The sequence below is a fragment of the Bombus terrestris genome, chromosome 14 (genome assembly GCF_910591885.1).
Source record: "Bombus terrestris chromosome 14, iyBomTerr1.2, whole genome shotgun sequence".
Taxonomy (NCBI): domain Eukaryota; kingdom Metazoa; phylum Arthropoda; class Insecta; order Hymenoptera; family Apidae; genus Bombus; species Bombus terrestris.
The window spans coordinates 11,262,567-11,288,737 of NC_063282.1; the positions used below are offsets into that span (position 1 = coordinate 11,262,567).

At 33.8% G+C, this 26,171-nt stretch overlaps 3 protein-coding genes across 5 annotated transcripts in view; all 3 read left to right on the forward strand.

Moving 5' to 3' along the window:
• The window catches only part of LOC100647924 (membralin), a 65,373-nt gene that overhangs the window by 696 nt on the left and 38,506 nt on the right, over positions 1-26,171 (forward strand). For 2 of the 3 annotated variants that reach the window (XM_003393334.4, XM_048411772.1), the window contains exons 2-9: positions 220-634; positions 698-933; positions 1,031-1,259; positions 1,343-1,466; positions 1,585-1,819; positions 1,903-1,993; positions 5,332-5,389; positions 16,651-16,734. In XM_003393334.4, coding sequence (XP_003393382.1) covers positions 368-634; positions 698-933; positions 1,031-1,259; positions 1,343-1,466; positions 1,585-1,819; positions 1,903-1,993; positions 5,332-5,389; positions 16,651-16,734 — 1,324 coding nt within the window. In that variant the 5' untranslated portion in view covers positions 220-367. The remainder of the gene's footprint in view (positions 1-219; positions 635-697; positions 934-1,030; positions 1,260-1,342; positions 1,467-1,584; positions 1,820-1,902; positions 1,994-5,331; positions 5,390-16,650; positions 16,735-26,171) is intronic. The other variant, XM_012312407.3, reaches the window with a different exon arrangement.
• LOC125386268 (cytochrome P450 9e2-like) lies at positions 5,397-8,011 on the forward strand. Its single transcript, XM_048411773.1, has 2 exons — positions 5,397-7,677; positions 7,851-8,011. Exon 1 carries the CDS (start codon positions 6,139-6,141, stop codon positions 7,675-7,677), a length of 1,539 nt encoding a protein of 512 aa, XP_048267730.1. The 5' UTR covers positions 5,397-6,138; the 3' UTR covers positions 7,851-8,011.
• Positions 11,252-13,423, forward strand: LOC100648545 (cytochrome P450 9e2). Its single transcript, XM_003393340.4, has one exon. The coding sequence runs from the start codon at positions 11,326-11,328 to the stop codon at positions 12,874-12,876; it is 1,551 nt and encodes a 516-aa protein (XP_003393388.3). The 5' UTR covers positions 11,252-11,325; the 3' UTR covers positions 12,877-13,423.

Sequence of the window (26,171 nt, forward strand, 5' to 3'; positions counted from 1 at the left end):
TAGATGTATCATACTACTTTAACCATATAGATAAAATAAGTTTTTAACAATGCTGTGTATTATCTATTTTAATTATATATAATTTAATGTTAAAGATGAATATTTCTAGGTGAAAACTTATAAAAACTATGTAAAAGATAAAAATTTTATAAAATATGCAAATTTATGTAGTAGTATATGATAATTTTAATTTAATATTATCATCATTATTTGTTTCAGGATATTTAAGAATTCACTTTGATTTGGAAATGTACATACACGAAATGTATAAGCACTTTTTAAGAGATTTCATACATAGAAGTAGTATGAAACAGAATTATTAGCTATTACATCATCCACTAAATACAAATATTATATAATATTTAAAATGCCACAAGTGGATGGTGCTACAATACCAATAACGAATAATCAGAACGGTGCAGCTGTATATAACAATCATAACACAAGTAGTCCAACTCGACCAGTCTTAAATAATAACAATATGAATACTGCTAGGAATAATAATAATCAAAACCCATTAGTTAATGTAAGGGATAGATTGTTCCATGCAATATTTATTAAAGCAGCATTAACTTATGCCAGAACATTTCCACGGCCTGTCAGAAGATTTATAGAATTTATAGTTTTATTGAAGGTAACTATGATTTAAAAATAATATATTCAAATTTAATAAAAGATTTAAAATTATGTATTTTAGGCTATAGCAGCATTTTTTGTGTTGGCTTACATTCACATAGTATTTTCACGAGCACCAACTAATTGTTTAGAACATATAAGAGATGATTGGCCTCGTGATGGTATATTAAGAGTTGAGATACTTAGAAATGGAGGAGAAGATTATAGCATTGAAAAGAGTTACGCAAAAGAGGAGAAACTGCGACAAGAAAAAGTTGATGACTTAACTAGTGCTTTAGGAATATTAACTAGAGATGGGTAAGGAGAGATAAAATATATAAAAAAAATGAAACTTTCTTATTATATATTATTATAATTATTAATACAGTATTTTACTTTTTTATTTTATTTGTAGATTTATCAATATCGAACCATCTGCTGTTGATGAAGAACGTGATATAAATAATGCATCGAATGAAGAAAATCATGATAGTTTAACATTGTCTGAAAAAGAAATAGTTATTAGAAGTGCCACTGTGCCTGGAAAAACGCAAGATCCAAATTTAAGTATTACTAACACTACAACAAGTCCTTCATTATCTACTAAACTGGAATGGAATGAAATGAACAGAGATACTAAAGAAGTAAATATATTATATAAATATGAAATATATATTATATGCGGGATATCTTATATTAAATTGTGTTTCGAATGTTAACATTCCAGGTTTTAGATGAGAAGATACTATTAACAAATACAGAAAATAATACTATAGGACAGGATACAAATAAATCTAATAAAGAAGATGTTATTCAATCTTTAAAAGATCCAAATTCTGAAGTTAGAGCAGGTATAGTTATGCCATAATTCTTAAAAAATTTGGGAACAAAAATAATAATAATTTGATGACTTTAATGATCGTATAATTATTTTTTAAATATTTTATTAACAAATTGTTCTCTTTTCAGGAGATGGTTATATCGTAGAATATTCATTAGAATATGGCTTCTTGAGATTATCACCTGTAGCACGGCAAAGATTAAACATTCCTGTAAAAATCGTTACTTTGGATCCTGTTAATGACAAATGCTTTGGCGATGATTTCTCAAGATTAATACTTGATGAACTCTTAGGATACGATGACTTACTGATGGCGAGTATTAAGACATTGGCAGAGCATGAAGATAATCAAGGTTTTTTACGGTAAATAAATTTAAATTTATTTCTTTTTGTTTATATTATTTAATGTTAGTACTGTAACATTATATATTAATTTTGTTATGTAGAAACGTGGTGACCGGAGAACATTATCGATTTGTAAACATGTGGATGGCTAGAACTACGTATCTTGCTGCATTTTTTATCATGTTAGTTTTTGTAAGTATATTTTGTTTTTAGTAATAATCGCATGCAATGCTAAATATCTCATTCATTGTTTGTAATTTACAATTATACGAACGATCAAAAGTAGAATTTAAATTTCTTTTTTTTTTTGATATGAGATTGAATATTTGATATTATACGTAAAACAAAGTAAACCTTTTATCAGTTTATGTATTAAGATACATGATTTATTGATTTATAAATTTATTCATTTTTTAAAGTTACATTTTTCCCTGCAATTTCTGTGTTAAAAAAATGAAGCTATTTATATTACGATTTGCACATTTCGGTGTTATAATATCGCATTACGATATGATAATCATAGCTCCAGAATGTTCTGGAAGTGTAAATTGGATTTAGTTTCATGTGCTACGTGTTTTCGATCCGGATATATTCCTCTCCGTCAAGGGGTTGATATCACACGTATCCACACGACAACCCAGTACGTGTAAAAGGATATGGCAATCAATTTAAAGTAACCACGCACTGAGGTAACCCGCGTATAACTCTCCAACCACCTGTACCCTTACATTCTGTGATCCCCTTGGAATTGAACCGTCGGGTATAAATCAACGTTATTAGAGGTATCATATTCGTTACAGAGACCCCCAAGTTGGCAATTTTGTATCAAATTGTTCTCAAATACGTTTTGCTGCAACCAGTAAGAGACGATTGTTAAGAATCTTGGAATTTAAATTACTAATGACGGCTACTTTCATTAATTGCTGTTTTAGTTGCGATCGATATAGAACAAAAATATTAGTTTTGTAGTTAAATTTTTCTTTTTTTAAATGAATATCATCTTCGACAGTTTTTGTTAATAGATAATTTATATTTTGTAATTTAATAAGTAATTTACGTCAATATTTATCGAATACTGCATTCCAATATAAACAGCACGCATGTCTGATGGGTTGTGAAATTTCGGGGTATTCCCCGGGTGTTAGGAAGTGATTGGATCATATACGGACCAACGAATAGCTCCACTCGTGTTTAATGGGTTTACGGCGAGCGAACAAATGAGTAATATTGCATACTACTAACCATGATTCAAATGCAATGCATTGTGCGGTAGTCTACATCTAGTTCATATCTAGCTATTCACGATGGATATAGTGAAAAGCCAATTATTCTATGCATGAATAATTTGAGTAGAAGAAATGTTCAAATAGAAAATTTGCAAGATTTGTTATTCATTAAGGTGACTTATTCATTCCAGTGAATTATATATGTATGTACATATATGTACATATATTAGTTGAACATAGTATCTGATCTTTTTCTTCAAATTCTTGTATTTAATTTTATCATTGCTAGTATAGTATAAATTTTAATATTAAATATTGCTTTGCAATGATTTCAAATTTATGTAAATTCCTATAATTGGAAGCAGTGATTACAGCGCTATAATTCGGTATCGTTAAAGTTACAAACAAAAAATATTTATATACAAAAAATGATTTTTCTTATGCGTGTTTTATCATGTATAATAACAATTTAGTGAAAAAAATTTAACTCAAATAGAATTTATTAAAAAAGTCTACATGAAATGTGGTGTCCTTTTCTTCATAAGATTCATTGTAATACATATTTCACATAAAGTATTGAAAATATTTGAATGCAGTTTGTGGTTGAGATGGGAGATAAATGAATCTCGTGCCATAACACGTGAATGTTACTTCAGTGCTTGGGGTATTCTACCTGGGATCACCCTCGGTCAACCCACCGTAAAGTCACGTGTACGAAACTGTCGTCATCTATGTATTACTCAGTTTTCCTCTGTCATATGCACATGACATTGTTTATGTACGCTGCGTTTTAGTACGATATACACTTTGAAACAATATTCTCCTCTTTTTTTAAATTGACAATGCATTTCTTCTTTTTTGTTGTGTAAGACTATATTCATTTCTTCGATCAAATTAGACAAAATGTGTTTTGCTTTCATATTTTTATTGATTTAATTTATGCCATTGAGGTTATTATATAAATTATATGAAATTAAATTTTGATAAATTTTGATAAAGATAAATTTTGTGAAAGTATGTTAAAAAGACATCAATAATAATATTTGGACATATTAATACATAAAAAGTTTTAATTTTAATTTTTAAAATTTCCATAAGAATTATAAAAGATAAATACAATTCAAATAACAAAAAGGTGTAAAGGTGTACTTAAATAAAGTATTGCTGTGCACAATTGAATATCTAAAAAAAGGATATATCTGAAATGTTGAGTTGTATGATAAATTATTTAGGTGAGCAATAAAATGTTATTTAATGTCAAGATTTTTAATGTTGAATAGGATTGTTATTAAACATTTACTTTCATTATTATAATAGTGGTGATATAGTCCTTTGATTTTGCTAGTCATAGAACCAATATATGTAATTTCAAAGTTAATACTTATATACTACTAAGCGTTAATGTGATGATTTGGTTGATTGTTCGTATATCGTTACTTATAAATTATTGGGAGCGTTATTTTATACAAATAAAAAGTATTATGAATTACTTTTTTTAATGAACGCAAATATTTGTTTTCATGTGATATACAGTAGGTGTCTTCTAAAATATGCATATACACTGAAGTAGGTATTGTAATGAATATTGTTCTAGATTCTAAGCTAGAACATGAAAAATTTACAAAAATCTACAATCCGCATCTTGTAATTGGTTATTATGTTGATCATTCTACAAAGTAGTAGTCTTTTCATTCCGAAATGAGAAGTGTTAGGGATATTCTAAAAAAATATTTTTCACATTCCAATCGAATTCATACATTGATTTTAGGTTAGATGGAATTTTTGTCTCTTTTGTATCAGTATCTCGTAAATAGCACTGACGCATCTGCAAAGTACTATTAAACGTTTTTGTTACCAAGGTTGCTCATAGTAAATAGTGAATTATCTCGGGGTGTCAGGTGCTAGTTCAATCTGAACCATTCGCAATTCAATTGCACTATTCGCTCTCAACCTGGTAACCGAGTGCGACCGTTCGGCTTGCAATTTGCTTCGTATCCTATCTTTATTGCAATCCTCTTTCACGAAATAATAAATACTTTTACCGCTTTGATACATATTACTTGATATATAAGAAAAATAGAAAAAGGAAAGATTTATTACTAAGATTATTGCTTTCTTTTTTATTAAAATTATTCGTTCATTACGATTAATCTTATTTAGATTGGAAATTGGAAGAAATAATAACTTTCTTTTGTATGACTATCTGTCCAGATCTCATTCTTTAAATTACAACATGGGGACATTAAATTTATTTTTTTGCGGTTTATTACATTTTATTTACAGTAACGTATTTGGTTATTTCAGACTATCTCCATTTCGATGTTACTGCGATACTCGCATCATCAGATCTTTGTCTTCATTGGTAAGTGATTACATTTGATAATTAAATCAAGAATTTCATTCGTTGTGCTTGCTTTTGTGGTATCATGAATATCGACTACTTCTCTTTATCGCATCTTTAGCTGTTTTGTTTTATGTATGTGATTTGACGATTTAATATTTTCTTTTTGCTAAATTATATTATAAATGATTATACATAAATTTAATAATAATAGATATATACATAATAGATAATAGTAAATATATACATAAATTTACGATTCGCAATCAACAGATTTTGCGTTCTCAAGAATTGATTTCACTCATTTCAGTTTGAAAGAATATTAAATGGCGTTGTTTTTTTTATTCCATACAAGTGTAAGGAGTAAAATACGCACGGAAGAGATAATTTTAATTCGCTAAGAAATATATTTTATACGGAATTATTGATTTTTTCTTCGATAATTAATCTCTAATTTAATCTCCGATACCAAGAGGTAAATGCCCTCTATGTCTGATAACTCCACGTGACAGAATTAATTGATTTCCGTATCTGCAGCTTTATAAAATTCAAGTTGATACTGCTTTAAAAAAGTTTCTATCTTCAAAAAGAGATCTAAAAAATATCGATTATCTGGAAATCTGAGGTGAACACCCTTTTATCCATGGCCGTCCTCCTGCAAAATTGTTGCCCTCCCACCTTATTCGTTTCCTTTATATAGAGATATTTGTTAACGATTACGCTATAGTCTTTTACTAGTTGACAGTTCGTTCTAATACGTTTTCGTAACGATGGAAGTATTATTTTTATCTACTTTTGAGTTACTGTTCATCTCTTTAATCATCATTACTTCGGTGAAGTTGATTCCGATAATATACCGACAGCTCACTTATTGGAAGAAGAATAAAGTTCCATATGTACTGGCAGGACCGATATTCGGAACTGTTTGGAGAGTCATTTTTCGTCGTATTACTTTCCCGGATTATTGTATGTTCGTCTATAATTATTACCCCGACGTAAAGTACATTGGGGTGATGGATTTTGCTACGCCAACGGTGGTCATACGAGATCCAGAGCTGATCAACGAAATAGGCGTAAAGAGTTTCAAGCATTTCCCAAATCATCGAAGTTTCGTATCCGAGGAGATGGATCCGATTTTCGGGAAAAATGTATTCTCCTTGAAAGATGATCAATGGAGAGAGATGAGGAACTCATTGAGTCCATTTTTCACAGGCAATAAGATGAGATTCATGTTCGAGCTGGTATCCAAGTGTTCGAACGATTTCGTTAGTTATCTGTACGAACATTCAGAATTTCACTCGATGGTGGAGCTGAAAGACATCTTTACTAGATACGGAAACGACGTAATCGCCACAGTTGCATTTGGAATAAATGTGAACTCGCTCAAAAATCCAGACAACGAGTTCTACAAAAGAGGAATCGATATTTCTTCGTTCAGTGGTACGCTTCGTTTAATAAAATTCATGTTATTCCGGTTGAACCCGCGTCTAACAAGAATGGCAGGACTGAGGTTCCTGTCTCGAGCAACGGCCAACTTTTTCTGGAATGTGATTTCCGAAACGGTAACTGCAAGGAAAACGTGGGGCATCGTTAGACCAGACATGATCCATCTTTTGATGCAGGTCAAAGATTTGAAGCAACCTTCATATCGGCTGACCATCGACGATATCGTAGCTCAGGCGTTCATTTTCTTTTTAGCCGGTTTCGACACTGTTTCTACTTTGTTGTGTTACATGGTTTACGAATTAGCTTTGCATCAAGATATTCAACAGAAGCTACGTGAAGAAGTAGATTGTTATTTGGAAAAAGAAAACGGGGAAATTTCTTACGAGGCTATGTCGAAGATGGAATATATGGAAATGGTAATATCCGAGACGCTTAGAATGCATCCTCCATCGTTGATAGTCGATAGAGTTTGCGCAAAGAAATTCGAATTGCCCGCAGCGGCGCCAGGTTACCAAAGTGTGACAGTATATCCTAATGACAATATTTGGATCCCTGTTTATGCGATTCACCGCGATTCTAAATATTTTCCCGATCCAGAGAAGTTCGATCCTGAACGGTTTAGCAACGAAAATAAAAGTACTATTAATCCTTATACGTATATACCTTTTGGAGTAGGTCCTAGGAAATGCATTGGCAATCGTTTCGCTTTAATGGAGACTAAGCTTTTGATAATCCGTCTGCTGGAAAAGTTTATTATAAAACCTAACGAAAAGACAAAAATTCCTATTGTGTACAAGAAGGTTGATTTTACACCAGCATCAAAACACGGATTTTGGCTTACTTTGGAGAAGAGGAACAGTTAGGTACGCCATAAAGTATATATTGTTGTTTAACTTTATATTACGGTTAACTATTATCTGTACATTAACAAATGTATACATAATTTGTTGCTTCATTTTTATTTTAATTCAAAATTATTATTATTTGATCTTATGTTTCTTTTACTTTGTACTATATGTATATTTCTCTTTTTAAGGATATGGGTTTCTCTCCGTGGTCATTTTCTTTTATCTTTGAGAAAACAAAGTTTGATTAACGTTCTTATCGAAAAGTATCTAGTCACGTTTGTATTTTGTGACTAATAAAATTCAGCAAATAATGAAAATTTGATTATAAATAAAGTTTCCGTATATGTGATTTTGTTTCCGTTCTATTTCTCCACCGACGTGCTCTTTGTTTCACTTTTTTGTTCTACTTTATATGCATCGAGAAAACTATGTGAAAATGATACGACTACGAATCCCTGTGCGCTCCATAACATCAAATATGATTAAATTCATGGAATTCTAATTCTATACTTTATTGATCAATACTGTATCGAGACAGAGGAAATTATTTATATCTTTCGCACCATTCTTTATCACGCACATTCTTTCGACTGAATCCCTATCTAGTCAAAATTAAGATCAAATACCACGTTTTGTATAAACAGGTACGTATATGTTGTAATACTTGTCAATGGGAGTGTACGTTCGTTTTATTTTCGAATCGAACGTGAATTGAAGTTGCTTAAATTGTTCTTGTCACGATACAGAAAGGAGGACAGATATAAGACAATAATGACATCATCTTCAGTATTCTCCCTTCCTCCACCGTTTGACGTTAAACTTTGTACATATGCTTGGTTCGTATTTGTAACCTTGTAGCTGACAGACGACAGTTATTTGCTGCTGAGAGTGCCATGGACATTGTATCGACCTCATCAGCGTTTACTCTATTAGCGATCACTTTGATCACGATAACCTTATTCAAGTTCTTTGCAACGATATATCGACAACAAACTTATTGGAAAAAAAACAACGTGCCTCATATTAGATCCATTCCAATACTTGGTCCAGTTTTTGGTCCGTGAAAAATTATTCATCAAGTATAGTGACTTCATTTATAATTACTATCCCAATGCAAGATACATAGATTTTACCTTGCCAAATCTATTAATTCGTGACCGAAATTGATTCGAGAAATAACCGTGAAGAGCTTCGAGAATTTTACACATCATAAAACGTATTGTATATCGATAAGCACATGAAGCCTCTATTTTCGAAGAACATTTTTTCGCTACGAGGTCAACGTTAGAAAGAAATGAGGAATATCCTCTCTCCTTTCTTTACTGCTAGCAAAATGAGATTCATGTTTGACTCGATATCAAAGTGCTTGCAACAATTTGTCGATTATTTGTACGATCATCCAGAATATACTTCATCGATGGATGCGAAAGACGCTTTTACTAGGTTTACAACTTACAAGGAAGACAGAAACAATGAGTTTTCCGTTAAGGTGGAAGATGTTCTCGCTAGTTTCACCTGCAGTATCGTTAAGATGTTGTTAATGCATTTCTGTCTATGAATATTCAATATATTAGGGATCATGATTATTTCAGTTGCTACCTTAAACCTTTTTCGTAAAGTTATATCCAAGAATTTGAAAAAACGCGAAGAACGAGGTATCGTCAGACCGGATATGCTACATTCGTTAATACAGGCCAGGGACAAGGAGAAGATGGCTACTTATTATACTACATGGACATTGACGATATTGTATCACAAACATTTATTTTCTTCTTGACTAGCACTGATTCATCTTCAAATTTTATGTGTTACTTTTTACAAAAGTTATCCCTAAATTCTGATATTCAGGAAAAATTACGTAATTAGATAGATCGTTGTTTGGACTTTGGAATATATGAAGGTGGTAATGTCGGAGATCTTTAGAAAGTATCCGATGCTAATTATCATGTATAGGCAATGCACGCGAAAATTCGAATTTTCTCCAACGGAGCCAGGATACGAATATCATTTTATATTTTGGTGATACCATTTGGTTATCTGTGTACGCGTTACATCACGATCCTAGATATTTTTCTGATCCGTAAAAAATTGATTCTGAACAATTTAACGAAAAGAATAAGGATAACATTGTTCCATGCACGTATACGCCGTTTGAAGCCGGACTTCGAAAATGTATCACCGATCATTTCGTATTGATGGAAGTTAAAACTTTAATGGTTCATAATTTGCATAAATTTCTTATAATCTAGCGAGAAGATGCAAACTCCTTTTGTATTCCAAAAAAATAGTTTTATACCGATCCCTGTGGCAGGATTTCTGATTACATTAGGAAAAAGAATACCTTAAACGTACTTCGATATACGATTTAATCGTATGATAAGCATTTACATTTATGTGTTACTTTATCAGTTATGTGTTTCGTAATTAAACAAGTAAACAAATATTGTAGATATTTTATTACCACCAAGTAATATTATTTTAAGTTTTGTCGATTTTTAAGCAACAAAGAGCATGGTATGTATCTTGTTATTGTTTCACATTAAACAGCGTTGTAATGTAAGAGATAATTGACTTAGATATACAAGATTATTAAATTCTAGAATAGAGGCTTTATTAACCTCGGTATATGATAAACATATATTAGTATTTATATATGTAGTAGTAGGTTTTTTGCAAATAACCAAATAACGATGTAATTAATTTTCTTCTTATTGTACAGAATGCTAAGAATTTGTATATTTGTTAGTGTTTAGTGTTAAAACTAGCTATGATACATTGCCCTGTTAGAGTTAAATGCCGTTCGAAGAAGGTTAAAAAGTCTAGAATAACTGTTCACTTGCTCTACTGCATACAATCACTGATATAATATAGAATTTTATATGTTTGTGTTTTTATCGTTATGCCATCGGGATGTGATTTAAGAGTAGTAGACTTGCAAATAAATTTCCTTTTACAACACTTACGAATCGGTTTTTGTAGATTGTTTTCATAAAAGTATATCGTCATCAGTTTAGGCCATGAGATAATAAAAAGAATTTTTATGAATTCTACGCTTCGTAGAATTATCATTTGTCAGTGGAGTCTTATAAACAAATCTTAAAGCGAAACTGGAAACAATTATCTTTTTTATTAGTCGTAAAAAATTGTAATTTCGAACAAAATTTCATATATTTTACTTCATATGAATATGAGCTTTATGTCTGTGACTATGTTAATTTCGTGACTATATTTTCGAAAATCTATAGCAGAGGTTCAAATCTTTTATACAGAGTGTATTGCGGAATGTAGAAAAACAAAAAAAAAAAAAGAAAAGCTAGCGCAATTTAGGATATGAAAAATCAATGTTTCAATGCGAGGATTTCGAAACAAGATTGCATAGTTGCCGATAATTCCACTTTAATTCCCATTTATCTTTTTATTTCTGTACGGTGAATTTGTAAAGGGGCGGCAGGATCGACAGCAACAATTTCTACAAAATGTATTTTCAGAATATTCACGAGGAAGAACGCAGTTTGTTCACTTAGTTGACGCAACAGACATTCTACTCCCTCCTTCTCTGTTCCTCGTGCAACGATAAATCGAGTATATGTATTCGCCCATATTTATAACATTCCTCCTAGTGACTAGAGACAGAGTCGACGCTCGTAATCCATCCTCGTGGCAATGGAGTCATCAATGGAGTCGTTCTCTTTTTCGTTCAAGTTGTTAGTGATCGGCTTGATCGTCGTTAGTCTGGCCAAGTTGATCAGTTTGTTTCATCACCAGTACAGTTACTGGAAAAAGAGACACGTTCCTCATGTGGGGGCGATGCCTGTATTTGGATCCGCGTGGAAACTGTTCACCCGTTGCGTGTCCCTTCCCGATTATTGCACGTTCGTCTACAATTATTATCCGAACGCAAGGTACGTCGGTATGATGGATTTCTCTACGCCAGTTGTGGTAATTCGGGATCCAGAGATGATCAGGGAGATAGCTGTGAAGAATTTTGAGCATTTTCCCGATCATCAGAGTTTCATCAACGAAAAGATAGATCCGATCTTCGGGAAAAACGTGTTCTCCTTGAAAGGTGATCGATGGAGAGAGATGAGGAACACACTGAGTCCATCCTTCACAGCTAGCAAGATGCGATTCATGTTCGAGCTGGTATCTAAATGTTCTGAGGAATTCGTCGACCATTTATATAATCATCCAGAATTGTCGTGTTCGATAGAGGCGAAAGATGCGTTCACTAGGTATACCAACGACGTAATTGCCACTGTGGCTTTCGGAATAAGTGTGAATTCGTTGAAAAACCGGAACAACGAGTTCTATAAAAAAGGAGCGGATGCGACGAATTTTGGTGGTCTTTTTCGGTTACTCAAGTTTCTGTTATTTCGTATGAATCCACGTTTAACCAGAATGGCAGGATTATCGTTTCTTTCACGCGATACCGCCAGCTTCTTCCATAGGGTCGTTTCTGAAACTGTGAAGGCACGGGACGAGCAAAATATCGTTCGACCGGACATGATTCACCTTTTGATGCAGGCTAGGGATAAGGAGAAGCCTGCCACACATCAGATGACTATCGATGATATCACAGCTCAGGCGTTCATCTTCTTTTTGGCTGGTTTTGACACGTCCTCCACCTTGATGTGTTACATGGTTCACGAGCTGGCGCTTAATCCGGACGTACAAGAGAAATTACAGAAAGAGGTGGATCGATATGTGGAAGAAGGAAACGGATTTATTTCGTACGAGGCTCTCTCGAAAATGGAGTACATGGAAATGGTGACATCAGAGACACTTCGGAAATATCCTCCGATAGTTTTCATCGATAGGTTGTGCGCGCAAAAGTTTCAACTGCCTCCAGCGGAATCTGGCTACAACTATTTAACCGTATATCCAGATAACATCGTTTGGTTTCCTGTTTACGCATTGCATCGCGATCCCAAGTATTTTCCTGACCCAGAGAAGTTCGATCCAGAACGTTTTAACCACGTGAATAAGGATAACATCGTTCCTTATACGTACTTACCGTTTGGCCTCGGGCCGCGAAAATGCATAGGCAATCGTTTTGCCTTAATGGAGACCAAGATTCTGATAGCTTATCTGTTGCACAGATTCCACTTGAAAATCACCGAAAGAACGAAAACACCTATTGAATTTAGCAAGACGAACTTTTCGTTGACTCCTGATCAAGGGTTTTGGATTGGTCTCGAAAGAAGGAACTTTTAGATTCGTTTTCATTTTCCTCGTTTTGTTTGTTACTTTGGTTAAGAGTGACGTGCACCGGTGTTACGTGTATATTGATCTTTCTGTTTTATAAGCGAAATATTTACGGCGATATTTAATGTTTGTACACGACGATGAAATTAAATTTAAGATCGTGAATTTTCATTCGAACGCGGCACAACATTTGGCTTATTAAATACGAATGTAAATTTTTATTTCAATATCACAATATAATTGGAAATTTTAAAACCTTCGGTATTTCGTTTCCTTTAACTGTAAAAAGATCCAAACAGAAATAAATATGTGTATATTGTTAAAGAAAAGAGTGTATGGTATCGTTTCGAAGGTAGTAAGTGATAAGATTCATTTATAGGCAACTACTATTTTATATTATTATTAATTCTAATATATTACAGTTACCTCTACTTTTATCTAACATTACTTTCTGTCGACAATTATACTCTGTTGTTATTCGCGTCATGTAAATTCCTTATTCTAAAAATACAAGCTGCATAGTGTGGTTTCGATGAAGAAACTTTTCAAATGGAAATGTCGTTGTACGGAATCTTTCTTCTTTCTTCGTTTCGTTATGACAAAACGATGGAATACGTAACCCATATATTCTTTCCGTAGTAAACACTTGCAATGCCATTGCAATTAATGCATTGCCATAATAATGTTAACCTCGAATAAAATACGCACGATACCAAACCGGTTTATCTATCATACGTATGTAGCATTAGATGTTTACATCTGTAGAGTGTAGGTAATCACGTTTCGAATATTTTTCGTATTCTTTTACTTATCCTACGATGATTATAATAGTTTATTATCTCAGTTGCTTCTCTTTCTCTATGTACTTATCGCTTCCTCCTTATAAATCTTAACAGCTCAGTTGTCACTCACTTCGTTTGTTTATGACAGAAAACAAGATAAAATTAAAAAAAGAATATAAAATTAAATATAACGTAGATGATGTTTGAGGATAAGAAATATTTAGATATTCAAAAGATATCTCGGTATTATCCTAGAAAAATTCTAATTTTGGTAATATCTGTACGGAGATTAATTTCTCAGAGCTTATTCATACAATACTGATTTTTTTTATGAAAAAATATCGTCTTCGCTTTTTTGTAGAACAGTTCAAGAACGACTGTGCTGATTAGAAGACACGAGTAGGAAGCTTCGGGTTCAACGACCTGATAGTATTTTTCGAAACAGCCATATAGTCGCTGATTAATTTTATTGTTAGCGAATGAGTCAATAGCCAATCAGAAAATTACAATGGTCCCACTACCGATACCGGCATTCATAGACAATTTTTTTTCTATTTCATTCCCGTTCCTTGACTTTCCAAGTGTTTGCGATTAGTAAACTGATAACGAACGATAATGAACCATCTTTCTCGATATCTACTTATCTAATCGAAAGACTTAGAAATTACATTTTGAAAAAAAGGAAAAGGGGCGAAGGGCAAACTTTGTAAGTTTGAAACGTGATGTAGAAGAGGAGCTATTTTTCCAGGTTAATCGTTTGATATACAAATTTGCATAGAAAAAACATTGTAGGGAGGAACTATCTCTTGCTTTCCACCAGTGAATTTGGGATATTTTAGGCAGCTTCAGAGCCATTCAAGTTCTTGTCTTCCGTCTTTCGTTCATGTTTATCTCTACTATTCTGTTTTCGTTATATCCAATCTTTTCCTCCTCTTTACGTTCCTCGTTCCTTTGTTCCCCCTTTTCTGCATTCCTTCAGACCCTTTCTCACCTCAGCTTTCTTATCGTTGCGCCTTGCCTAAAATATGTAGTGAAAATACTTGAAGTTTACGTAGTCGGTTTTTGTCTGGTGAATATTCAGTTTGCAAACGTAGCGACTGAATTTTAAATATTCTATTAAAATCGTAGTGCTTGTCTAAGAGATGATTGTTTCGAGGCTAAAGCAGATAAGAAATCCTTATATACATATGCATATATATTTTTCTTGTTATTTTTCGCTTAATTCGTATTGTTTACTATTGTTGCCAAGCTTAAATTATTTTAAGAGCTCGGCATATTTCTAACATGATAAATTCGTGGGAACGAAGAAAAGAAAAATTGTTTGGTGGCTTGCTGATTTCGCGTACCTTATACCCATGAATTTAGTTCCGTAGAGATAAAAATATCGAAATTTTACTTACGCGAAGTTTGTTAAACCAATTCTGAAAAGATAAAATACAGTGGACACATTGATTTGTGTAAAAAAATAATTTCGTAATACAGTTGCCAACAAGCAGAGTTTAGATTAATATAGAGCAAGATGGAGGACTTGAGAGTTTTAATAAGCAGTGGGAGTGGTTTTAGTGGGTGATATCTTGAAATCTAAAATTCATTAAATCGGAACACACCAAGCTTGTGGCAGAAATTTGTAAGCGGTAATATTCTGGCTATTATAAAGAAGCCGCGACATGCGTCGTCGTTTGGGAATAGCTCAACTTCTTAATTACGTTGCTACACTTTAACTAAGTTACAGAAGAGAGTACCCTTATGAAAGTTATTTCTGAATAATTAAACGTTCTGCGTGCAGTTTCACTACTGGCGAGTTAAAGATTTCTGCTTTTTTTGTAAATACTAAATTTCATCATATAATCATGAAAAAATATTTAATATTTTAATTATATTTTCTATGCGCAATTTTTGTATGTTTTATTCCTATGTAAGTAAAGAAGTTAATTTACAACAGGGACAATCGCAGGGTATTCTATGACTCGAAACAGGTCGGAACAACGGAATAACATTTTGTTATACGGAGCTCCATTTTCCAGAAAAAATAACTTTGAAATCCAATCGAGTACACGTGCATCTGACTGATACCTCGCGTAATTGCTTTCGCTATAGATCGTTACTAGATCTGTTTTCGCGTTTGATACAACGTAGCTAACAGAGATTGTTTGCTATTAGGAGAGTGTATTGTTATTATACAAGAACAATTGGAATAGTAGTTTGTGGCTAAAAGTATTTAGCAAAGTTACGTAAAATATTATATCAATGAAGATACAAGTGTATTCTACTGAAGTTTGGTTTCTTTTTTGGAAAGCGAAGCTTCGCAGTCGATAGATCAGTCTGATAATGTAAATTTATAAATGTATAAAATCTACGCTAACGGTAACAAAACGATAAATCTAAGCGTGAGTTGCAAATTTAAAATTTTGATTTGCAATTTAATAATTGTGTATAAAATGACGATATGGAGCCATTGCAGGAAAAGATAGAAACGAAAAACTGAATGGAATAAATTAATAAAAGGTTGTGTATGGATTGAGTGTAGCAAGAAAAGCGAAACCTTGTCTCTCATCTCAGGACGCCGATCGAAAGTTTGCGAGAACTTAAATCGAGATCCAGGAAGTTTTGAAATTAATTCTTATTGAGCTTTGAACGGACTCGTCGAACGCGACACGATTTCTTCACGGTCCTCAACTTGTGTAATAACCTTTCGTTCAGGAACTTTTCGTCACGGAGTATCTAATAAATATTAAATTCGAACCGTTCGTCGTTGAGCATAACGATCTCGATACAATATCGTGTCGCCATGCATTTACTTCATGGAATATAAAGTATATTTTTTATGAATTCTTTGAATGCTTTCATCGTTCTTTTTTCTTTCTCTTTCTTGCTTTCCTTTCTTTTTCTGTTTTGTTTCATTTCCTTCGGCTTAGAAAATATCAATGAGTCGAATAGCCGTTTGCACGCACGGCTTTGCCTATTTTTCACGTGAAATATACTTCTTTTCCCTTTGTTTCAGTGGATCTGCTTCAAATGTTGGAGTTCAACTTAACGGTAACGTTTCCTGCTGCATCTCTGCTCACGGTGCTTCTGGCTCTTGTTGGTGAGTTGTATCTTTTGATTTTGTAGTCATTCCTTGAATGACCGATTACACCGAACTCATATCTTGAGCTTCTACGTTATTTCGTTGATGGAAAATTATTGGTATTCAATTTGAATTTCAATATAATCCAAAATAAAGTAGATTATCAATTTTTTGTTATCATTAATAAGGTAGTTTAGTAGTATTAGATAAAATATTTGAAAGCACATTTGGGAAATTGCAATGCTTTCAGTAAATGATATGAGTGCGTACAAGTAGAAAATTAGAAATACACTTATTTTTTATCATTTTATATAATGAACTTTATTTCCAAATTCTGTATTACTGATACTAGAAAGATTCTCTGGTTGACTTTCTGCTGACTAGGGAAATCTTTTAGAAAGGCAATTGAAATGTAATCCGTTGAATCGGCGATGCGTTAAGCTCTGCTCTAGCAGTTGGAAGTTAGGAACGCGCGTGCCAGTATGGCGAAGGCGCAAAATATTAAAGGCTTTTTACTAAATCAGAGTCTCTCTCGGTTTCGTTCCCTCGCTGATACGACGTTAGCTCTGTTACAAAGCTGATTGGCCGGGACGGTTAACCCAGGATTCTGCATAAATTTCTGATGAAGGCGCAACAGTTGGGTAACCCGCTCGGAGCCCATTTAGTAACGGTGGCGGCGGCGTCGGTGGTTTCCCTACCACTGCGACGCCCATTTCCATTTCAACCTGAATCTCCTCTTCACGCTTCGCATGTCTGTCAGCGCCATCCAATTGACCCGTATAAAGTGCGATATCGCCAATTCTCCAGTAAGGTTATTCAATAGTTTTCAAAATGCTGATCAAATTTAATATACAGAGGCCTTCAGACTGTTGTCTTCCCTTCCGCTGCAATGAAATCCTTATTTCGATTGGAAATATGTTTTAAAAAAAAATCGTGTTGAAAAGTTACGCTTTTAGCGGCGAAATTGTAGTCAGTTTCTTTATTCGGTGCTGGTACACCAATCACTTTCTTTCGGAAAAGATCTAGTCGATAAAGCGAAATGAATTTTCGCGAGAAGCGGTCAAGGTCCATTTCGCGACTCGCTTATGGTATATCACGGGGCCACCAGTTGCACGGCTGGTATCCGAGCAAAATGGCAACAGAAGTGGTAAATTTCCGGATTCGTACTGCAAGAATCGGTTGCACTACGGTTGTGTGTATATAAGGGGTTTACCAGTAGATGTTGAAGAAGGAAAGGAAGCCTTAGGGAAGTTGTTATCTGGAGTAATGGGTTCCGGTTCCTGTGTCGCTTCCTGCCGTCCATCCGTCATCCTACAGCTCTCTCTGGCGGATACTTGTAGGATTTCTCAGCTTTCTATACCTACGTGTATCCAGTTCACAGTTTTCTGTCCTTCTATCTACAGAATACATACCTATTACTTTTCTTTCTCTCTTTTTCAGCGGAAAAAGACTATTCTATGTAATATGTGTTTCTGCGGTAATGAACACCAAAAGAAAATTCCACTGTATATATATAAGGTAGAAAATTTAGTATCATTGACTCGAACGTTCGAAATTATCTTCTTTCACGCTTGTTGCATCGTGCGTCACTCGACGATGAGCATTTCTCTCGAGATATGAAGAAAAAAATAAAAAGAAAAAATCAGCGTTCGAAAGATAATCATATCTTTAGTAGAATTTCGATTTAGATATTAGGCTGTGTTGGTAAAGCAATGATAAAGTAACTTTAAAAATACTCCGTATAATCGTATTCTTCCTTTTTTCGCTTCTCTACTTGCATTATATAATTCTCTCAATATTAAATGTTATTGATTATTTTTCACTTATAGGAGCAATTCAAAGAAATTGATTATCATACAAGTATAGATCTCTATCTTTTTCTATTATGTGCTATCTTTTTTTCATGTCAATCTTCTGTGATTGTCCAACTCAGGCGTTGAATATTTAATGCCGCCGGAAATAGTCAGCAAATAATTTCTCATAAGGAAAAGTCATTATAACAGCCAATCCTTCTTTTGTCTTCTTCTTCTTTTTCTTATTTTTCTGAAATTCATTTAAAATACACATCCATTTAACGTTGTTTGAACGCAAGATAAAACTAAGGGATTCTTTGTATTTCCTTTAAAATCATTAATTGTCTTTTTTACCATAATTATCAATATTTAAAACTGGATTATTTTCTGAGACGGAAGTTATTAACAATTTTTTACTCCAAATCAATTTTTTGAAAAATGCATTTGTTTCATTTACGTTACTCTTTTTAGTAAATCATGACATGACGACTTGATTTTATCTCTAATCAAATCATTGTTGACCTTTATATACGTACGCTTATACGAGTCGAGTTTGCGTAGCTTTTGTGTCGATCTCTCTAAAATTTTCGTAGTTGCATTCGTCGTTCACGGTTGTTGCGTTCATGATTTTGTCGCGACCGGTGCGTATCATCATCGGTGTGAATTCGCGTGAAATCGAGCACGCGTCGCGCAGCATTTGGCGGAATGACTACGAAGACGATTTTGCATAATGGAACGTCAAAGAACGGAGTTACCGGCGCCCCTGCGTATCAGTGACGCATGATCGACCACCTAACATGCTGTAAACACGTTTTCAGCCACGGTCGAAACATGTTGCACTCGCTGCTGTTTCGTTTATCTGCTTACGACCCCGTCGAAACTGCTTTCCCTCTAACCGTATCGTGGTACAAGTATGTCAGGGGACGTTTTCGAATCGCTAACACGTGTTTCGCCAAAGATATATATCACTGTCGTTTTCAGGGGATTGGTTATCTAATTGATCCGTTATCTGTCGTTATATCGCACATGGTCAACCTTTCTATCAACACGCACTAATTTTCCTTATTCACAGAAAAATAGTCGTACTGTTAGGTTTTTAAATTTGAATAGAAAGATTCTATTAGGACATTTAATGCTGTAGGCGACATGTGAATCCCCTTATACTTTACGCGTGGCGTGTAACGTGTTTAACTCGTGTTAAAAAGTTTCTACAAAAATTGGGTTACATCATAATGTTTAGAAATAAACATAAATCCTTGTTATTGTGCCTTTTCACCGAATGTCGGATCAACAAAAATGATGTTATCTTAACTGGATATAATATGGCCCATATCTCAGCACAAATATTATTTAACATCCGTTCGTTCAATTTATGCGCAGAATTTGATAAGGAACACGATTTTGTTCTTGTATTGCAACACTTTTGATTTACCGTGGGAATAATGTAGATTATATTGAAAGCAAATGCGGTCAAAGGAGATAGAAACAGAGAAATCGAGCATAGCGTATATTTGCTTTACCTGGAATATATGTAGGCGTATTGTGCATATGTTTCGAGCTTCGTGAACATGAGCAGATCAATGACGCTTTGTATGTTGATTCAACTATCTAACCCTAACAACTTGCTCTGTAACTATTGCTCAACTCCAGATTCCATGGCGCATTTCCACCGGATGTGGAGAGATGAGATGCCGTATGGTTACATATATAGATACCAAATCTGCTTTCAGAAGCAGCAACCGTACTGCTAAATTATCAATCATAAATACAATAGATCTTCGACAACGTTAATCCACAATCGTCGCTGCAAAACATTTGGTATATTTACCCATCTAAGAAATCATTCTTGTAACATCTTTCAGAAAAATTGTACAGTCGTCAGATTTCGATAAAAGAGTATCGTTATTTATTATTCGAAACATTCATATATGCAGGATAAAGAGAGAAACTATTGTATTAATATTGTAAAGGATGTAATATATTTTCAAATATCACTAGAGTAATAAAGAAGTAAATTGATATGGGTTAACTCAATTTCGATCATTTTTATGGCACATTGCGAAAAATGCGTTTTGGCCCCATTTCACTTTGATTAGGGACAAGTGCGTCCAATCCCAGATACCATCAAGCTCAAGTACGCTCAGTATGTTCGGTCAGCAGGAAATATTATGTCCATCAGGTTCTAGGTGTTCAACCCTGTTCTGGTAGTTCGCACGAAATTAGTGTCGGCTAGCCTTTGTTCGACGCCGATGACACGTAAGCGACGGTCGTGGAGAGCTGACCACTGATCAACCACATTATTAGCAGTTGTTCCTGCAGAAACGACGTAACTGCGCGCTGTTTCGTTTTCAATCTCATCGAACACGAATTGACTAAGTCAATTAACTCAACTTACTACGCAATGTTGTAACATTCCTGAATAAGAAGTGCGGATTGGTCTTTTCAGAAGAGTAGAATTAATTTTCGAAAAGTTTGGGTGCCGTAACAAATTTATTATTTAATTAATTTCTCACGGTATGTCAGTCATTTTTACAAATATAACTATTATTTAGGAACGAATATTATATATTTATTGTCTGTCATCTTGTCAATGGTTTAAAGTTAAAAGAAAAAACAATTCCGAATGAAAGTCGCAAAATGTAACGATAAACTTCGGAATTTTGAAGTTTGTTGACATTGATGTTCATGCATGATCGATCGGTATCACCGTTTCATGCGCATAGGTGCAAGACCGTGTAAAACGTATGCGTCGTGCACAAATACGTATGTATGTGTCATATATGTCACCAACTGTACATCTATCTATCTTGTCAATCACGATCGTGAATTAATTTTGATTCAGAGAATCGTTCGTGGAATCGAACGTGGTAGAAATGATAATTATGCCAGAGTTACAATACGCTAAACATGTAATTCATTCGTTCGGAAAAGAGTTCTTCTTCAGTTTTGTTATGCTTTTTCATTTTGTAAATGTGAACTTGTCTCGTCCTTTGTCTACAGAGTGTACCTTTTATAGATACCTTTTATGTTTCAGTGGCCGGCATTACTTCCATTTATACAGGATTAAGTTACATTGTCATTACTGTAATTAGCTATATTACTATTCTTGGAAGAAGAATATGCTGTGCAAGAACGTAAAACGGAACAGTGGAGCTGTTCCAAGATTTATAATTGGAACTTTTTACAATTGATATATTTGTTTAATTAATATGTTTGAAAGAGCGCGTATTAACTGTATCGTTGAATGCGATACGTATTACGCTACTGGCTTTCAATCAGCTTAATAATAGGATTCCGCGATTAATAAAAAATTACTTATTATTTGCATTATTACGTTTTATATTACACAACGAAAAATGATATTGGATATTATACACTTTTATGTACGATATCGATAATTAGTTCAGTATTTCGAAAACATCTAAAAATTCCGTTTAGCAATGCTTGTACCTTGTAATTGCCATAATTTTGCTTATCTTCTTTTCCTGAAGTCATTGCCATTAACGCGAACGCGGTTCACCGACCCACCTATGTGTTAAGACTCTCTTTGCTCAGAAGTCAATGAACCATATGTGGGTTAAGGTAGTTTTCATTCAACGATTTATGACTCATAACTTTTTGCTTACAGATAATTGACTTACTGCGTCGTACGCTTGCTGCGCATGCAGAGTAATCAACTTAATTAAATAGATTTTTGCGCTTACTTTCCTAAATATTTCTTTAACAACAGAAATTTCCTACATGAATAGACAATTATACTTTGAAATTGTTTTAATGGGGAAGAAGGAAATCAACATATCGTTTCGGTTTATGATAACATCGATCCAGGCATTTCACGAAATTGCTATTACCTATTGCGAATACAAGACTTTATTTTCCATTTTCTATCCGTGAGGAGCTATTTTACTTGAAACTATATAGTTGACACGAGCTGCATACGTGCATCCTTTATTGGCCAATACGCGTACGCATACTGACACTCATACTATCCCAAATGCATCGAGTTTATGATCATATTTATTGACAATTGGATAGGAGCTGGAAAAAACAGTGTTATATGTGATATTTCATTTAATTTCCATTTATTTTATTTTCCTTCCTAGATGTAGATATCTATACTTCAAACATTTTGAAACGCAAAAAGACACTTTATTAACTCTGACATGCTCGAATCTTTTTGCAATGTTTTTCAAATGATTGTAATTTTTCTTTTATTCGGCATTTAATTGAATCTATCGATGAAATTTTATGTCTCTGTTAGATAGTCTAGAAATTAGAAAATAAAAATGGGAAGAATAAAGGGAGCGGAAGATTTTAGCGTGCAATTAAAGCGAAACGTATTTGTATAGGTTGCGTAAATGTTGAATCCTCCGTTAACAATATGCAGTGATCCCCATTCGTCGTTGTCATTTCTGTCGAAACACGGAGAAATTTTTCTCAAGTAACGAGACGGATCCCCTTGATCGGTTTTTTCGTGGTGGAAAAATGCTGGCGACATAAATTGGACCGTTCCCCGTGCAATTTCAGCGTCGCGCGAGATTATCGAGCGTTCGTCGTAGTTGCTCGAGGAATTTTAACGTCTTTATAAAAGCGAAGAGCAAGAGGGAAATGTCGAAGCCGTAGTTCTGCCGCACACTTGTCCAAGGGTCTGCGCCAATGGGCTTACCGAGCTGAGGTAATGTCCAGCTAGTATGCATTTAAACGAGTACATTATCCGTGCATTATCCGGCGTTAAGATCATTTCGGCCTAGACACTCTATGTAATTGATTCATGCGTCTTCAAGTTGTTATCCAAATAATGATATTTGCGACATTGATCGTCCATTGCACATCATCATCCGCTCTCTTGAAAATCTCCAAAAAATTTCTTTTTTTTTTGTTGACTTATACGTAAAAATTGTACCAATGAAAGTACTAATTTTTACATATACCCTTTGCAAAAAATTTTATTTTTTTCAAATGTATTATAATTTTTATGATTTTAGTAAGATATATGTAAAAATTATACCATTGTTGCGTATAATACGCGTTATTATCAGTCTGGCATGGCTTCTTTCGATTTCCATCGCCGCCTACGTATATTGGGATATGTTCCATATTGGCATTTTCAACAGCAATTAGCACATTTGTCAGACTGTGACATTTAATATCCAATTATGTTCATTGTTCATCGGGGCTGTCGATAGATATTCGATGATTGAACACGTATAATTATATTGCTTACTTGAATGTCATTAATATGTTTCGCGTGCAGATATTGTTTAACGCATCTTACGCTTACGGGTTAATGAACCATGTTCGATATTCCAATCGAATTTTCACTTTGAAATTCCAATTCGCACAATTTGAATAATAGACAGTTCTATTACGATTTTAAATTCTTCTTTCCATTTGCTCAATCGTATATTTTATTTCATAATATTTAAAAAGATTCTACATGAACGTTTCAAGAATCGGAATTGATGTCACAACTATTTTCCACCCTTGAAGATTACGTTTTACAAGAAAATTAAATATTAGGTTGTTCCAAAAGTTTCTTTCGTTTTATAAGAAAATAATAAATCCACAACTATTTTTTCTCTATATTATTTTATTGAATTATATATGATTTTTGCTCCAATAGAACAAAATGGCACCATAAAAATAAACCTAATAAAAAATCATGTTTTTAAAAAAATTGCACTTGATCTTAGTTCGTGACAGTATTTTCATTCATCATTGTACAAAATAATTTTGTCGACGAATAATTTTCCGCTTCTATGTTATTTCTATGACAAGACGTTGCGTGTTCGTCGATTTGTCGTGTACATTTGGAGCGTAAACTGTTGGCAGAATACTCGTTAGCATTCTCTTCGTGTTGTTTTCATCTTGTTTTGTCGCGCAGTGTCCGATCAAGAAACTAATTATCCGAGGTCGCCCTCGTACTCCATGAACCATTCATCCTTTTCGTTGTGAAGTGCCTTCATCCCGGTTGCCAGCGTGCTCTGCTACCTTTTGTCCAATATACACCAGGCGTCTTCTCTCCTTCGTCTAATATCGGTTTAACATGTATTTTGAAAACCAATGTCAAGCCCCCTAAGATCGAGTGCCTAGTTTCTTCGGGTACGTCAGCCCAAACAGAACAGAGATAATTACGCGATCGTACTGCTTTTCTTTAGATATTCCTCCTCTCTATTTGTTTCAGCGTATCATTCTGTTCAACTGCTTAGGATAGATATTTATTATCTAAGATCGATTCTTCAAGCTGAATCTCCTAAATTTCTGATTCCGTTGAAAAATATATCATAAACAACGTGTCACCAAAAGTAAAGATTTCTAATAATGGAAACAAAGTACACACGCTTTTAGTATTTCAAGAATTAATTGGACTTTGCCAATCGGTTTAATATTCACATCAAATCTCTAATTTGTTATTATTATGGTTTCGTTCACCGTGTGTTGTTATTACCTGAAATACACAATACATTATAATGAATACATCCACGTGATTTATCCGTTGAACGATGACGTTAATATACGGTTTATGTATATTAGTCGTAGTTGGCGACAATTTTGTAAGAAACGGGAATATAATGGATGTTCGCGATTTTGATGATGTTGAAAATATGAAACGACAATGATTGATTCTAATAAAAATGTAATATAGCAGAAAAACATTGCAGTTTGAATCTAATCTAAAACATAGATTACTATTAAGTTGTCCTTAAAATTTTGGTAAGATAACTAATTGACTGCGTTCGCGTTCGCACTCGTACGTCGCGAATTAATCGAGAAAATATCGTGTCGATTTTTCAACGGAAAACTTTCAACGTTGTCATTAATCACCGTTGGAACGTTATATTTCAGGTTGGTCGTTTTGCACTTTCGTGACCTGGCCACGACACACCCTAGGATACTTTTATTATTTCCGCTCAGTCCCCGGGGGAGGGGGGGGGTTCATATCGTTACAATTCATTAGGAAACACGCTAGCTGTACAACATTGTTCTATACTTTCCTCGAAATACATTAACTTTATTCTATACCTATACTGTATGATTCAGTGATTCAGTGATCCAGTCAAAAATACGATACGTTAATACATAGATTATTTGCATTGTAAAAACTGTACCTCAATACTTTTTAATTATAAAACAACAATATTTATAAGCACGTCCGATATTTTTGTAGCTACGAACCGAGAAAAAATTTATATTAAATTTCTAGAAAGTTTTCAACGAAGGTTTCAGCGTTCCTTTGCGTTTTTATAGCTGTTCGAGTTAAAATTACATTGAAAAATTCAAAGACTCGCAATTAAAATTTCAGTCTTAAATTTCAGACTCTTTTTTTATATCTATTTTGGGAGATGTAAATTCAAAGAATTTTTCCGCAACAGTTTACACGAAATATCATAGAAAATTGCACGTTATCTTTTAGTTTTCGTGCATTTCGTGAAACAATGCTTGCGCGACGATTCGATAGTAGATTCTTTGATTATCGCGCGGGAACGTTTCGCGCATCTTATAACGAATTGTTGCAAATCTATTGGTTGCTATCTTACGTACCTTTGCATTATGGCTTTTGGTTGACAGCTATTCAAATCGAATTTCTATTTTCTTAACTAAGTCCGATTTCTGATTATTAGAGCACTATTAAACGTTGTTAGTTAAAAAAAGAAAAAAAAG